Below are 15,952 nucleotides of genomic sequence, written 5' to 3'. Positions count from 1 at the left end.
CACCTTTATTCTTTCTCATGGAGGTTTTCACCTTCTCAGAAGATAACCAATGGTTTCTGTCCAACCTATAGACTTTATGGTTAAATAGAACTTGCCCTTTAACTTTTAACACTAAAAGGACAATGTGGGTGTGATTAGACAATTGTGGCTGGGATCACTTAATCTGTTTAGTTTTCCTTCTCCAAAGGTCAGATGGCGTGAGCAGAGCACACCCAGAGTTAAGGAGGGATGAGGGTTAACTTCAATGGGTGCATGAGGGGAGCACCTTGGTTTTGAGCCTGTGGTAGCTCTACATGGGCCTCACAACAAAGTCTCCCCTAAAACTACAATGATTTATAATTGTAGGGAATGGGGCAAAAGGGCCAGAGAAAGTAGCCTTACAAGGAGGAGAATAATAAGACTTTAGTAATCAGATGCTTAAGTTGCTGTGCTGCGTTTTTAAAATGGGGGCCTGAAACAAAAGAATAAAAGACCTCTTTCCTAGAAATGTTCCAGACCACGAAGTAACAAACAAGCCTCTGTCACAAATTTACCTTTTATCATTTGTTGCTGCAGAGGGATTAACAGGCAAATATTATCTATTTGCTTCTTAGTATAGAAACTTCCTTGGGGGACAAAACCCTCAAGACGCCAATATGATAGATGAACCCAGCTTAGGTGAGACAAGGTCACAGAGGGATTGGAGAGAAGTAATGAAATGTTGAGACCCCCGGGTTGTTGCTAGCCACTTCCCAACTTCTGCAGCGGCAGGAGTCATGGGGGCATCAATCTGTCCTCCAGCTATGGCACTCCCTCATGCTCGAGTACTTAAACAGTGCTGAAAGGGCAGTTCTCAAGTGCACATCTCTTCCCATGTTTGGGTATCAGGCTAAATCCTGCTTTGTGGCAGGAAGCCAGAAAATGCCGCACAAAGATCAGCAGCCTCCTGGATCCTGATAAGCACTTGCTTGCTTAGCACACTCTAGTGCGGCGTGGGAAGGAGGGAGATGAGGGCATGGAGGGTGCAGGATGGGAGGTTAATCACTGATCCACAGGCTGAGAGGTCATCTGGTCCAATAATCCTCATTTCACACATGCCTGAAACCAATGGACACTTGAACAATAAGAATCTGGACCATTTTGAAAAGCACCCAGAGATGTAGTGTCTACCCCTTTCCCTGGCCAAAGCTGAACAGCTCTCGGTCCACCTCACTGAAGGGAAATACCTCTCACAATTAGCCCTACAGATGAGAGACTATCTGGACAAGTTTCTCAGTCCTGACAGATGGTTACGTAGCTCTGCTAATCCCAAACCATTTATGGTTTTGGTCATCAGTCTTTCTAACCCAGAGACTGGGTGAGTTGTGAGTCCCCTTTTAGATTTCCATGGCTCTGTAAACCCAAAGGTCATCGGTACTGACAAAGACAGCATAAGAGATGGCTCTGGTCTTCATGTACAGACACCCTAAAAACATCTCAAGTAAAGGTTTCCTTAATACTAGAGTCAGGTGCCCTGAAGCTCCCCATGGGATGTTCAGAACAAAGCTTGGGTGGCCTGCTGAACACCCACCCTGTCCCCCACTCTTCTCTCTGACACAAGAGACATGCCGTGCAGCTACACCACCAAATTCTATTACACTGGACGTATTATCAGGAACAGGGGACCCTCTGTGGGGCTGAATACAAAACCCAGCTGCTGATTCATGATTGACGAGTCCTGGTTTCACCTGTCTCCACTGCAGCTCTTCCCTGGTATATGACGAATGCTGACAGCAACCCCTCTTCCCAAAGTAGACTGTTCTCATTTCTGTCTAACATCTATGAAGGGAAATAGAATCAATATGCTAGAAAGAAGAAATTTCTTAGAGTTAGTGCAGTCTCAGCATGTTAATAGGGAATGAGTCTGGTTGCCAAGATCTTTGTGGTTCTAAGGGAGTAGAAGAAAATGATTGCTCCACTTCTGGTGTCCAAGACAATCTCTTGTACCGCTTGCCTCTCTACCCCTCAAACTCTAACAGGAAGTGAGAGCAAAAGAAAACAGTTCTCAGATCAAAACTAAAAGTGTCTTGTTTCTTGTTCAAAGACAGACAGGAAAAGAATGAGAGGGAGCCAGGAGGTGAGTGGGAAACCTTCTTCTCCATGCTTTTAAAACGAAGAGGAAAAAGGTATTGAAGCCCTCAACAAGATGGTCGTATTTTTTTTTCCTCTACTGCATGCCAATAAAACTCAGACCAGTAGTTCAAGCGGCAAACGGCACTGTTCAGATCAGCCCAGATAAGAAGCTAAAAGAAAAACTTTGTGGTTATTTTGTTTACATTTTGGAATCTCATAATCTGTAAAGCTAAAAACCTCGCAGTGGTGGCCAGAGGTCAAGTGCAGTTGGCAGATCTTCTTTAACTAAGACAATGGAAGCTGGCTGGAGGAAGGGGACAACTGGAAACTGAGGCTAGAAGAGCTATGGAAAAAGGTGCAAGGTGCAAAGCAAGGGGGCTCTGAGGAAGAAAGGAACTGTGAGGAGGAAAAATGCCTTCTGGGTAATGATGGGAATTAAGGAAGGCTTAAGGTTTTAGTGAGGGTTACTAGAAGGGAATCAACCGAGAAGAGGGAAAAATCAATAGAAAGCAGATGCTAAGAGACAGCTGACCTTTCCATTGGAAATGGATGGCTACATATCTTGTCACAGGCTGAGAAATGCACATGTCCTAGAGTGGCAGTGGGAGAGATACCTTGGCCATCTTTTCTTCTTTTCCAGCTGTTGATCTGCTTAGATCAATGAATTATTGAGTTTCTTCACCCCTAGGAAAGTCTGATTGCTTTTTAAAAACTTTAATTTCTTTTACTGTCTCCAAACCTTTATATTCTATGTTGGAATTCAGAATTCACAGAATGTTGATGTAATTTTTATAATTTTTATTATTTTTTTTTTATTTTTTGACATGGAGTCTCGCTCTGTTGCCCAGGCTGGAGTGCAGTGGTGCGCTCTTGGCTCACTGCAAGCTCCGCCTCCTGGGCTCATGCCATTCTCCCGCCTCAGCCTCCTGAGTAGCTGGGACTACAGGCGCCTGCCACCATGCCCGGCTAATTTTTTGTATTTTTAGTAGAGACGGGGTTTCACCGTATTAGCCAGGATGGTCTTGATCTCCTGACCTTGTGATCAGTCCGCCTCGGCCTCCCAAAGTGCTGGAATTACAGGCGTGAGCCACCGTGCCCGGCCAATTTTTATTATTTTTAAATTTTTACTGTTCTGACAGAGCAGGGCTAACTCACAGGCAGCGCACCCTTTTTTTTTTTTTTTTTTTGAGATGGAGTTTCGCTCTTGTTGCCCAGGCTGGAGTACAGTGGCACGATCTCAGCTCACTGCAACCTCTGCCTCCTGGGTTCAAGTGATTCTCCTGCCTCAGCCTCCCGAGTAGTTGGGATTACAGGCATGGGCCACCATGCCCGGTTAATTTTGTATTTTTAGTAGAGACGGGGTATCTCCATGTTGGCCAGGCTGGTCTCGAACTCCTCATCTCAGGTGATCCACCCGCCTCAGCCTCCCAAAGTGTTGGGATTACAGGCATGAACCACCGCGCCTGGCCAGTGCACCCAATTTTTAAAGTGATTATTTAAAAACCCAAATCACAGCTTTGTTTGGAAATTTTAAAAAAATCAAAATACCAAGTCACCTAACTCTCCCCCTTTGAAGCAGGAACAAATCTGCCTAGATTGCACATATCCAAACCAAAGCTCTCTCCCAGCAGACAAAAAGGGCAAACAGCAAACAGCCATTTTTTTTTTTTAATTTGTTCAAATTTGTTGCCCTTTGTTACTATTGACAATGTGCTGCCTTCAAGGCATTTCTAGGCAACCTCCTATGATTTGCTGAGTCCTACAAACTTTGTCTTATTCATTTGTTCCTCAAGGAGACCCCAAAGACAGTCAGAGGAAAAGCTTTTTATTTTTCAATTGGCCCGCTGCTTTCCAAAGGCCACCCCTGGCCATTAGGATCAAAGCACAGAGATTACTTCAGCTGAGGAAACTACTTCTGTGCTAAAAGAAATACTGAGGCACTCACGGCTTCTGGAATTCCCAGAAATTATACTCGCTGAGTGTGATGGCTCCTGCCTGTAGTCCCAGCACTTTGGGTGGCCGAGATAGGAAGATCACCTGGCACCGGGAGTTCAAGACCAACCTAACCAACATAGCAGGATCTGCGTGTCTCCAAATAAACAGCCAGGCATGGTGGCACATACCTCTAATCCTAGCTACTTGGGAGGCTGAGGTGGGAGGATTGCTTGAGCCCAGTTATTAAAATTTACAGTGAGCTATGATCGTGCCACTGCACTCCACCGTGGGTGAGATCCTGTGTCTTAAAAAATTTTTTTTAAACAAATAGGCCAGGAGTGGTGGCTCATGCCTGTAATCCCAGCACTTTGGGAGGCCGAGGTGGGTGAATCACGAGGTCAGGAGTTCAAGACCAGCCTGACCAAGATGGTGAAACCCCATCTCTACTAAAAATACAAATATTAGCCAGGCGCAGTGGCAGGTGCCTGTAATCCCAGCTACCTGGGAGGCTGAGGCAGGAGAATTGCTTGAACCCAGGTGGCAGAGGTTGCAGTTAGCCAAGATCACGCCACTGCACTCCAGCCTGGGCTGGAGAAGAGTGAAACTCTTCTCAAAATAATATTCTCAAAAAATAAATAAATAGAAAGAAAGCAATTACTTTGGTTTCCCCATCTCTGGGCACAGAGCACAACACAAGTTCTTGAACTTCTGTGGCTTTCTACATCTCAAAGGAAATGGTCTAATGAGTTCTAGAGATTCACCTTGGATAAGAGAATGCTTCTATATCTTTTGCTTGATCCATTTGTGTGTGTGTGCGCGTGTGTGTGCGCGTGTGTGCGCGCGCGTGTGCATAAGATATTTGTGTGTGTGTGTGTGTGTGCGCGTAAGAAGTAGTATTTCTCTGTTCAGGACAGGGATTATATTAAATACTTTCAGCTTTTACAAATATATGAATTGATTTTCCTACCAATTCTTGAAAAAAAGGATATTTTGCCTTTCACTTTTTAAACTATCTACTGGGAACCTCTCATCATGTCTCAGTGCTGGAACTAGAACCTGGAGAAACTCACTGATATCAGTTAGAACTGTGGAAACGAGGCCGGGCGCGGTAGCTCACGCCTGTAATCCCAGCACTTTGGGAGGCTGAGGCAGATGGATCACGAGGTCAGGAGTTCGAGACCAGCCTGACCAACATGGTGAATCCCTGTCTCTACTAAAAATACAGAAATTAGCCGGGGTGGTGGCATGCACCTGTAATTCCAGCTACTTGGGAGGCTGAGGCAGGAAAATCACTTGAACCCAGGAGGCAGAGGTTGCAGTGAGCCGAGATCATGCCATTGCATTCCAGCCTGTGCAACAAGAGTGAAACTCCATCTCAAAAACAAACAAACAAAAAAGAAAACAGCAGGCGGGGAGCGGTGGCTCATGCCTGTAATCCCAGCACTTTGGGAGGCCGAGGCGGGCGGATCACGAGGCCAGGAGATCAAGACCATCCTGGCTAACACGGTGAAACCTCGTCTCTACTAAAAATACAAAAAAATTAGCCGGGCGTGGTGGCGGGCTCCTGTAGTCCCAGCTACTCGGGAGGCTGAGGCGAGACTCCGTCACAAATAAAAAAAAAAAAAAAAAAGAAAACATTGTGGAAATGAGTAAGATGCTCCCTATTTTCAGGATTATCTCATTAGTACCTTGATTCAATTAGGGCATACTGAGTAATGGGCTGTTACAGTGATAGTGGTGGTGAGCAGGGTGCACATGCGTGGACATGCAGAGAAACCCAGGGCACACGAGATTTCAAAGTAACACAGGCTTAGGAAGCAAACGCTGCATGCCTCCCGCAGCTAACTAAGCACAGTGAGGGCTGAGGAGATGGCAGTGAAAAGACCAGAAGAAGCCAGGCATTGCACATGGACGCACTACAGAGGAAGGGACTAGGTCCATTTTGCTCACTGCTGCATTCCTAGACCAATGATAGGGGCTCAATAAAGTTTTTTTGAGTGAAGAGAATAAAATGCAGCATAGACTGCACTCTACTAAGAGGCCACAGAGGAAAGACACTGTCAGAGTTGGTGAATCTGTCATGGAAAAATTTCCTAAATGAATGGCTTTGACTGCAGTTCTAGTGTTATTTTTAATTTTTATCTTGCCCCCCTCCCTTTTCTGACAAATCGCACCGCAGACATCTCTTACTTCTCCTATACCCCTTCCCTCTTTTCCTACAATGTTCTGAAGAAAAGAACTTTTTGAGGATAGATGCTTTGTGCCACATCTCAGAAGTCAACTTTAAGATAATTGCAGCGGAAGCAGCTTTTAATCAACTGACAGGCAGCTTTAAGAAAATTAATGAGGACAAAATCTTAGGAAGGAGTAAATCATTTCTGACAACAAAGCCGTCTGTCTTTTATCCCAATCTCCCCTTGAAGAAATAGTACCCTTCCAGGATACAAAAATAAAATATCATTATTTTTGGTATTTGCCACCCCCAAGTCCAGACAAGATTAAGAAAAGGCTCAGTTTCCTTAGATTTCTAGAGAATACTCTGGATTGAACTAGAATTCTAGGTCACTTTTGGAAATCAAACTTGTAGAATATAGGGAAGTACAGATGATTAGGACTATATTATAAGTTCAATTCAAGGGCAGGGAAGGAGAGAGTCATAATAAAGTTTGTAGATTGAAGAATAAAGCTGGGACAAGTCAAAAGAGCCTATATTTGTGAAGTTATATAAATTCTGGTCAATGCTGACAGCACTGGGCACTCATCCTGACCCAGGATCTAAGCCACAACTATAGTTACCACTAATTTGAGAAATCTGGATCCCAAGTTTTTTCTATGGTTCATTTTAATGAACTTATAATAATAATGATCATCATCATCAGCAGCAGCAGCAGCAGCAGCAGCCATCATTAGTCTCTGTAAGGATGGATACCCAACGGTATAAAAGAAAGCAAGCAACCTAATGTTTATTTTCAGACATAGTAAGACATAGAGCAAGAACAAAAGCGGAAAGGATCAAGATACATTGACAGGCAAGGTCTAGATGGAATCGCCCTACAGCCCATGGTTCGTTCTTAACTTAGCGTGCAGAGTCATCCGGAAGGCTTGTTAAAACACACATGGCTGGGCCTCGCCCCCAGAGTTTCTGACTCAGCAGATCTCAAGTGGGGCTGAGAATCTGCATTTCTAATAAGTTCCCTAGAGATGCCGATGTGGTCCCCTGGGAGCACACATTGAGAACTGCTGCGCAGTTCAGATTTGGGTGGGAAGTAGGTCTATAAAAAATGGTAACAGGCCAGGAGCGGTGACTCATGCCTGTAATCCCAGCACTTTGGGAGGCAGAGGCGGGCAGATCACCTGAGGTCAGGAGTTCGAGACCAGCCTGGTCAATATAGTGAAACCCTGTCTCTACTAAAAATACAAAAATTAGCCAGGAGTGGTGGCGAGCGCCTGTAGACCCAGCTAATCAGGAGGCTGAGGCAGGAGAATCACTTGAACCCAGGTGGCGGAGGCTGCAGTGAGCCAAGGTTGTGCCACTGCACTCCTGCCTGGGCGACAGAGGGAGACTCCATCTCAAAAAAACAAAAAAACAAAAAACAAAAACAAAAAAAAACCAAAGTAACAAATCTGCTTTCCTTCCCTGCTGCCTGGGACCTGTTTAGGGTGAGGGGGAGGCATATTGCTAGCACTCTAGAGGGAGAAGGGGTATAAAGGGACAGTCCACTACTGACCAGCAAAACTCTTAGGTCAAGAAAGGAAGAAAGAAGAAGGGGAATGGGGAGGGGAAGAGGAGGAGAGGGAGAGAGATGGATACTTTCTTTTCAATGTGTCCTACGAACTATTGATTTGTCTGCATAACACTCACTCAACCCTTGGCTACAGTTTTACCACACAGCCACAAAGAAAAAGCTTTCAATAAAATTGACCCTTAGGTATTGGAGGCTTTCCCTTAAAGACCACAATACTGTTCCATGGAGAAGGGGGAGCTAAACTGCATTCTATCCCAGAGCTTCCTCCTCAACCCAAGTCAAATGAAGGTGTCCTTAGTCATCCCTTCTGCCAATAAAATGACCCGAGAGAAAAGCAAACTACTCCCGGTGAGATTCAAGTTCCTAGTGCCTCTAGGATCTGCAGCGATTAGGCAATGAGGATCTTTTTCACTTCCTACTAAACCACTTATGTGCCTACATCCCCACTTATTGGGAGGTGGGGGTGGTCCATGTTAATTCCAGTGTTGAAAGCACTAATTCTTATTCTTGCTTTCTAGCTCAAAATGCCCTAGCTTCGCCCTCATGTCCCTGAACCTCCCTGCCCAGTTGCAGGCTTCTGCCCCTATTCCTAAGTAACACAGCACTTACTGAGATACAAACTAAAGGAAGAATGTGGTATATGACTCTTTCTGGTTTCATTAGTAATTTTGTATTTTTGTTATTATGCTTTCACTTGGTTACAACCAAAGTTATTATACTGTGCAAGTTGCCACTATTTTAGAAAATTAATTGCAGTTCTCTGTTACAATATTGTGCCTGGTTCCAATTATAAAATGAAAGCCGAGAGGAAACACAGGCAGCTTAGTGTTTTGAGAATTCAGCAAAACTTCAGCTCAGCAGTCTCTAAAAGCTTAACCTAAAAAAACAAAACTTAACAAAAAGCCCTCTCTGGCTCAAGTAGAAGGGAATCAGACAGAAAATAAGATTCTGAGTCACAGAGAGTAGCATATCCAGTCCGGAGGAATCGCAAATGGACAGTGGGAAGGCAGAGAGAAAATATGTGCCCAGTCTTACTTTCCTGACTTAACCATCATTAAAACCGGGAGGACTAACACGATAAACAGAGAAGGGAAAGATCAAAAGGACCCTAGATCCTAGAAATAAGGACAAAAATTAAAATGATTCAACATAAAGAAAAGACTCCAGCTATTCAAGGGAGAAACCTGGAAAGCAGCAACAGCCGAGAAAAGATGGGAGGTGAGGCGCAGACAGCCAAAAAGCTGAGTTTGGTAGGAAACAGAAGACAAACACCACTGTGCCTGCAACATAATTAGCAAAGAATCAAAGCACCATGCGCAAAACCACAATGGCAAGTAGACCTGAGACTGACTCTGCTTTGCTGAGGAGGCTGAGGGCAGACACCTAAAATGAAGAAATCTTGTTTTAAAAATACTAATCCTGGGTCCCTCTGACTCCCATTCTTATTCTGATTTTAGGTCTGACACGGATCTGTATTTTAATAAGGACCTATGTAGTTCTAATGTAAGTTGTCCAAGAACCACAGTTTGAGAAGCACTGATCCAGAAGTCTGAAGAACTGCTTAGAGTAAGTGCATCAAGGCTAATAGCAATTAGCAATTCATTTTCAGAAGAGTTTTCATATGGGATTGTGTCAGAGATCATCTCTTGGGGAGAGATGTCACTTAGTGCCATCTTAAAATAAATCAATGTTCTGGAGGATGTTCTCCTGGGAATGTCTGTTGGCCCAACACATTTGCCTCTCTGAACATTACCACAGTGAATTCCAAGAGGTAACACCAGACAGAAGGGGAATTCTGGGTAGCAAAGCTCTAGGACAGGCCCATTACTCACTAAAGCATTCCTTTATGGTCAGAGCTTGACATCAGAGATGGAGACACCCACCTATACTTACCTGTGCAAAGAGGGAGATGCTGTATTGTCCCATTAAACCCTTGCTCCCTGTTCTCAGACAAAAATTCACTTCTTGCCTTAAACGGTGATACAGCACAGCTATCCAAAAAAGCTGGTGTCTTCCCTTCCACCAATCACTGAATTCAGGGACATTTGCTGAGTGATCTGGTGCCTTTGGACGTAAGGGGCAACCAAGACCTGGAAAACCAGAAACCTTTCTGTAGCATGGGGGTTTAAAGTCAGACTGGGTGGACACTTGGTTGACCTAAACCTTGTTGAGATGCCTTGATCCTGTCTCTTGGGTGACAGGAACACTTCCCAAATGGGAACTTTCTAGGTACTTCAGCTCCCTTTCTCAGTGCTTGGTGGCAGATGGTACCTACTGAGAATCAAAAAAGGTTCACCGGGCAGCCTGGCAGTAGTAGTAGCTCCAGTCACCAAGCATGCAGCTGCTGGCTTAGCTGCCTTGAGCCCTTTGGCAGGACAGCCAGGGGCTGACTGGATTACCACATCTCCTCAGCAGAGTTCTCTAACCACATTCCTTGAGCTGCCAGCCCCATACGTGACAACAGATCCCATCACCTTGGCTTCTGCTTTGTAACTGTTTGTCTTCAGCCAGATGTTTCTGGCTACTATGGAAAAGTGGAACTGTGCTAGGATGGAGGACTGGCAAGCTGTGTGCAGGAGCTGGGCAAAAGCCCTGGCTTACGAAAGAGGCTAGAGAGGTCTGTCAGAGCTACCAAAATCAGATTCTGTCTCTTAATGATTATAAACAATTATTCCACAATTAGGCCGGAAGGGTTAGAAGAGCAGCTGTTGGGACTGGGATTCCAGGTGGTGAAAAGCAGAGACCAGGTGCTTTTACCAGCCAAGTCTGCTTAAGAGAAGCAAAAGAAGAATATTTAAATGAAAACTCAACTTCCATCCTCAAATATCTAGATAAGAAAATAGACTTGATGAACATCCCACAATGACATCTCCTATTCACCCAATGTCAAATATTTCCAGCCATATGGAATTCAAGATCAGAACTTTCTTGTCATTGTGATATCAAGAGCAGAGAATGACTTGTTTTCCTTTCAGAAGCTTGGTGGGACATGACGTTATGTTACCCATCATTGGTTCTGCTAGTTACCACCTAGAAATGATAAGGAGGATGCTTTATTTTTATTTATTTATTTTTTTGAGATTCTCTTTCATTCATTCATTCATTCACTTTCTACTAAGTGTCAGGTTCCGCATGAAGTTCTTGGACTTCATAAAGATAAAACAGACACAGTCTCTATTCTCAAGGAGCTCACAGCCCAGGAGAGGAGAGTGACATGGAAACAAATAACTGCAGTTTGGTGTGACAAGTACTGACATGAGAATGTGTAAGAGGTACAATGATAGCACAAGGAACGAGTGATCAATTCTATTAAGATGGATGCCACAGAAAGTAAAAAGCTTGCAGGTAGCTGGAGATAGGGGACAGGAGGGTATTCCAAGTAAAGGTACCCTGACAAGAAGGCACTTTGACAAATTCAAGAAGCTTGGAAAGTGGCTCAGTGTAGTTGGACAGAAGATATCTGTAGGAGACAGGAGGGAGAAGAGGCTGGAGAGGAAAGGACCACACCAGGCCACCCACTTTCTATCACTTTGTATATAATGGGTGCTATCTCTAGTTTTTTTATTTAAAACAAATGCTTCCCATTCCAGATATTCAACAACCATCTACATGCACAGCACTAAATGAGGGACCTGAGGGATATCCCTCTAAGGAGCTCACACTGAACCAAATTGGGTGGATTAAACACATACACTACACAGCTAAAGAAGACAAAAAATGGACCAACAAGTACGTCCAACTATAAATGGTACAGACTGCACAAAGTACTAAGGAAATTCACAGGTTCTTGGCTTCTGACAAAGCTTAAATACTATCTAATTAGAGAACTGTTCAAATGCTTGAATCCCCTTGACAAAACCCTGGCTAAATGAGCACCTATGGGACGTGGGATGCTCACTCAGGCACATTAGTCTGGCTGAGGCCAAAAAGCCACGAACCACAAGATGCCCAGAAGGCTTTTATGGCAATATAAGAGAGATGTGCCTTAGACAAGAGAGGGTCCTAGACAGGACCTTTTCTCCACTGGTGAAATGAATGGGATGATTAAGAATACAGCAACTGCCTAAAGTCTTCATCTTCCATCGTAATTATAACCCACAGAAAAAAAACATTTCATGGCATACTATTACTTTTTACAGCTTGTTTCCTCACACACACACACAAAAAGCTTTAAAAATAAGCATTTCATTGGGTCCTTTATGCATCTCCAGATTAAAAGTTTCATGTAGAAGCAAGGAAGTATTCAGTTTATCTGAAGATACTTGCAGGCCTCTGGGGAATGCAGCACATATTCTAGGGTGTGAGGAAGGGCCTTTGATAGTCCAGAGCTTCCACAAATGAAGCCTGCTGGTCACGGATGGGCTTGACTACAGCCCTTCCTTACTCCTTATGACTGTGTGATAGCTCTGGTCCTGGCTGGGAGGTCACACCACTGTCCCCTCATTACCCTTCCAAGCCTAGGGGAGCTGCCATACAGTGAAGGCACAAGCAATGGCACTCACCCTCATAGAGGTCTCTCCACCATGGGCCTGTTGCAGCCTGAAGACCTGGGCCACCATGTGCTCTGTGGAGGGGTGCAGCAGGATCCTTCGTGAGGCCAAACCCACCATTACATATCTGCCCATTGGGGAAAGGCTCACCGAAATGGCATTGGGACCTGAGGGCCAACAAAACAGAGAGATATTTCCTAGGCTTCTGGCCATTCCAAAGAAGCAACTTTCACTCTTACTCTTCTCTTTTTCTCTAATCTTCATATTCATTTGCTCATCCTGGTGTTATCTCATAGGACTGTAGTGAGGAGTATGATCAGAAGGCATATACATACTGAGTATAGTGTTTGACATATAGAAAGCACCTAATAAGGCTGAATGCAGTGGCTCATGCCTGTAATCCCAGCACTTTGGGAGGCCGAGGTGGGGGGATCACCTGAGGTAGGGAGTTTGAGACCAGCCTGACCAACATGGAGAAACCCCATCTCTACTAAAAATACAAAGTTAGCCAGGCGTGGTTGCGCATGCCTGTAATCCTAGCTACTCGGGAGGCTGAGGCAGGAGAATTGCTTGAACCCGGGAGATGGAGGTTGCGGTAAGCTGAGATCATGCCATTACATTCTTCCAGCCTGGGCAACAAGAGTGAAACTCCGTCTCAAAAAAAAAAAGAAAGTACTTAATAAATGCTAACCGTTGTTATCAACATTTTTAAAAATTGTTAACATCCTGTAATTACTATTTTGAAACCCACTTTTTTCATTTAATACATTATGAACACTGTTCTGTAAGAGCATTTTAAGGGCCAATGGAGCAGTTCTATCACTGCACCATCATTTGTTTAGTCAACTCTTAAAAAAAACAAAAAACAAAAAACACTTAAATTCAACTCAAGGTGACACCAGCAAAACAAAACACCCACCCCACCCCCCCGCAAAACAAACAAAAACAAAAAAAAAACAGCCTCAAGGCAACAACCAGACATTTTTCTGTATGGTAACACTGCTGCGAACACCCTTGTATGTAAATCTTTGTATAGTTTTCTGATTATTTCCTTAAAAGCTGGATTGCCAAAGAGCTGACACATTTTGGGAGGTTTTAAATACACAATGCCAAACTGTCTTGCAGTGCATGTGTGTGCTACAACCACCTCCTCCCTTATTCCTGGCCGTCTTAACAGGGGCATGCGGTAGGACTCTAATGCTGAGATGCTTCTGCAATGTTACTAGCCAGCACTCCTGCAAAGCAATCTTTCTCTGGCCTGTGCCCCAGTGAAGGTGGGGGCAGTATGTGACCATTACTCCCACCCAAGCCGTGCCTCACCTAGCAATGACCATGCCAAGGCACCAGGGTCCCTCTGTCATTAGGTTGGGCTTCCTATCCCTTACCAAATCGCTTGGTGTAGAGCATTTCGCCCAGGTTATGGGGGGCCAGGGAGTACACTGCCAGGATGCCTTCATCGGGAAAGCCCCTCTGGCTGCTGGGGATGAAAGCTGCCAGGAGCTGGCCATCTGCAGAAATGTCACAGCTGGCATCATTGTAGATCTTGCAGTTCTGCACCAGCACATTCACGGAAGCTGCATCAGACAAAGAAAGAAAAGAGGATAAAAAACTTTGGAGTTGATACTGTAAAAATTCTGGGGCCAAGAAACTTTAGGGACTTCCTAAGGGCCTGAACCTTGTCTAGAAATGTTAAAGAACACCTTCTCATTTAAACTAAAATGTCAAATGAACAAAACACAGGAGGCAAGAAAAGTATGTCTCTTCTCCCACCTTAGCAGGAAACTACAGGATAGTCAACACCACCACAACCACCTGCTGAGTCTTAGTTCACATTTAGGAAATACTGCTTGAGAGATTAGATAAGGAAAAAGTTATTAAAAATTATTCCTAGAGATCCATTTAACAGCTGTTATTGTCCCAGAGATCAAAACTAAGATAAATGAAAATGCAAACCCGCTGGTTCCAAGAAAAAGGTGATACAGGTAGAGCTTTCTTGGGGCAGGAATCCTATTCAACACCTGTTATGTGACCTTGGAGAAGAAAGTCATTTCATAAATTTGTATCTTACTTTCTCATTTAAGAGAAAGAGAACTGGAACATCTAGAGACCAGTTTTCTGGAACAGCTCCTTGCTAATACTAATCTCTAATTCTACCAAGAGATGAAACAGAACAAAACCCAGCTGCGGCTGGATGGCCAGGGCTCTTTTCATTTCCCACTATGCTCTATGCCAATGTCCATGGCAGCCCTAGTCTGCACTTAGCAGTTCCTGAGAACAATCTGCAGGGTCAGGCAGGCAGCAGGCTCAGCCTGGTAAGGTGGCAAGATCTGAGGGTGGATGAATGTCTGTTGGTGAGGAGCATCCACTCCACACAACAGGACCGATGAGATGTTAACTGGCACTGTGCCTATAGGCCTTGTTTCAGTTTTCATTTGAATCCCTCTCTGAGTCCCACTGTGTGATTCCCTGCCAGGAAGAAGTGGCTTACCCTTGATGTGAGCACAGAACAAGAGTGCCCACATCATGGGCCCAGGCAGAACAGCATAACACATTCAAACAGACCAAGCTCATCAGGGCTTTGTCTCATTTAAATATACCTCAAGCAAAAAAACTTTTTACTGTTTCTCTTATTTGAAGATGTCCACTGTCAGAGGCACTCTGGTAATTTTTTAAAAGCCAAGCTCAGCTGCCCTCGCCAGAGTCAAGGTGATCTACTGCAGTAATCCAAAAAAAGTCAAGGGCAAGTTTCCCTAGGAAATTACCTCAAGGAAAACAAAACAAGGAATTGCTCTTTCAGAGGCCCCCAGGCTTATGCGATCTGATACTTAAGAGTGATTGGTGAAACTCTATTTGTTCTCCTTTCCCTGTGTGTTGCTAATGAGATGACAGTGTATATCAAAAAAGGCAGCAGAACACATTGATTAGGCTATTGTGCCAACTCGGGGGCTGACACCTACAGCAACATTATGCATAAAACCGAAGAGGGACCACAAGGATCGTTCTGTTTGCTAACTAATAAAATAATGATATCCAAATACTCACTGCTATCACCATTAGGCCTTTCTACTGCTCAACTCCCAACCCACCATCTGGTCTAGCCTGTAAGGCTACATTTATCTAGTTAGCACTGGGACCGTCTGCTACTTACTACTCAGGGTCCCAAGCCCTTTGCCAAAACAAAAACAAAAACAAAAAAAACATGGCAATATCTCTCTCCTTTTCTGGATCAACACATGAATCCAGCTGGGGATATAGAACCAAAGGAAGTAGGAGAAGTTTCAGAAGTGAGACCATCTTGGTTTTCTAACTCTGAGGCTGACAATGCTCAGAAAAATAAAAAGAAACTAACAATTTACACTCTAACTACCAAAAGCAGGGAGAGAAAGAAAATAAAGAAATCATAAATATTAAGTAGTACATGAACCTAAATAGGAAAGGAGATGGGACTCTATGGGCTTTAAGACAGCTTTGAACAGTTACCATTTTATCTACATTTAATGTCGCGAAAATGTCTGTTGGGTATATTATCAAAATAGACTTTCCTATCTTGCTGTTACATAGATCCAGCTTGTGTGTTAACGTTTATTTTGGTCAAACATCTAGAAGGCTATAGTAACCCTCAAAACTCATCACCAACACACAAAAAAGCATTTAACTGCTTACGGAGACAAGGGGTGCAGAGGAGAGTAC

General features: G+C 44.1%; 1 protein-coding gene across 15 annotated transcripts in view; it reads right to left on the bottom strand.

The window, feature by feature from the left end:
* The window catches only part of AMBRA1 (autophagy and beclin 1 regulator 1), a 198,378-nt gene that overhangs the window by 23,351 nt on the left and 159,075 nt on the right, over positions 1-15,952 (bottom strand). For all 15 annotated transcript variants that reach the window (XM_054439737.2, XM_054439746.2, XM_054439747.2 and 12 more), the window contains 2 exons: positions 13,648-13,836; positions 12,275-12,429 (listed from right to left, as the gene is read on the bottom strand). In XM_054439737.2, the coding sequence (XP_054295712.2) occupies positions 12,275-12,429; positions 13,648-13,836 (344 nt within the window). The remainder of the gene's footprint in view (positions 1-12,274; positions 12,430-13,647; positions 13,837-15,952) is intronic.

Source organism: Pongo pygmaeus, chromosome 9 (assembly GCF_028885625.2).
Source record: "Pongo pygmaeus isolate AG05252 chromosome 9, NHGRI_mPonPyg2-v2.0_pri, whole genome shotgun sequence".
Classification (NCBI taxonomy): domain Eukaryota; kingdom Metazoa; phylum Chordata; class Mammalia; order Primates; family Hominidae; genus Pongo; species Pongo pygmaeus.
Note: the sequence above shows the minus strand (reverse complement) of the source record. Positions and strands in the feature narration are given on the sequence as shown.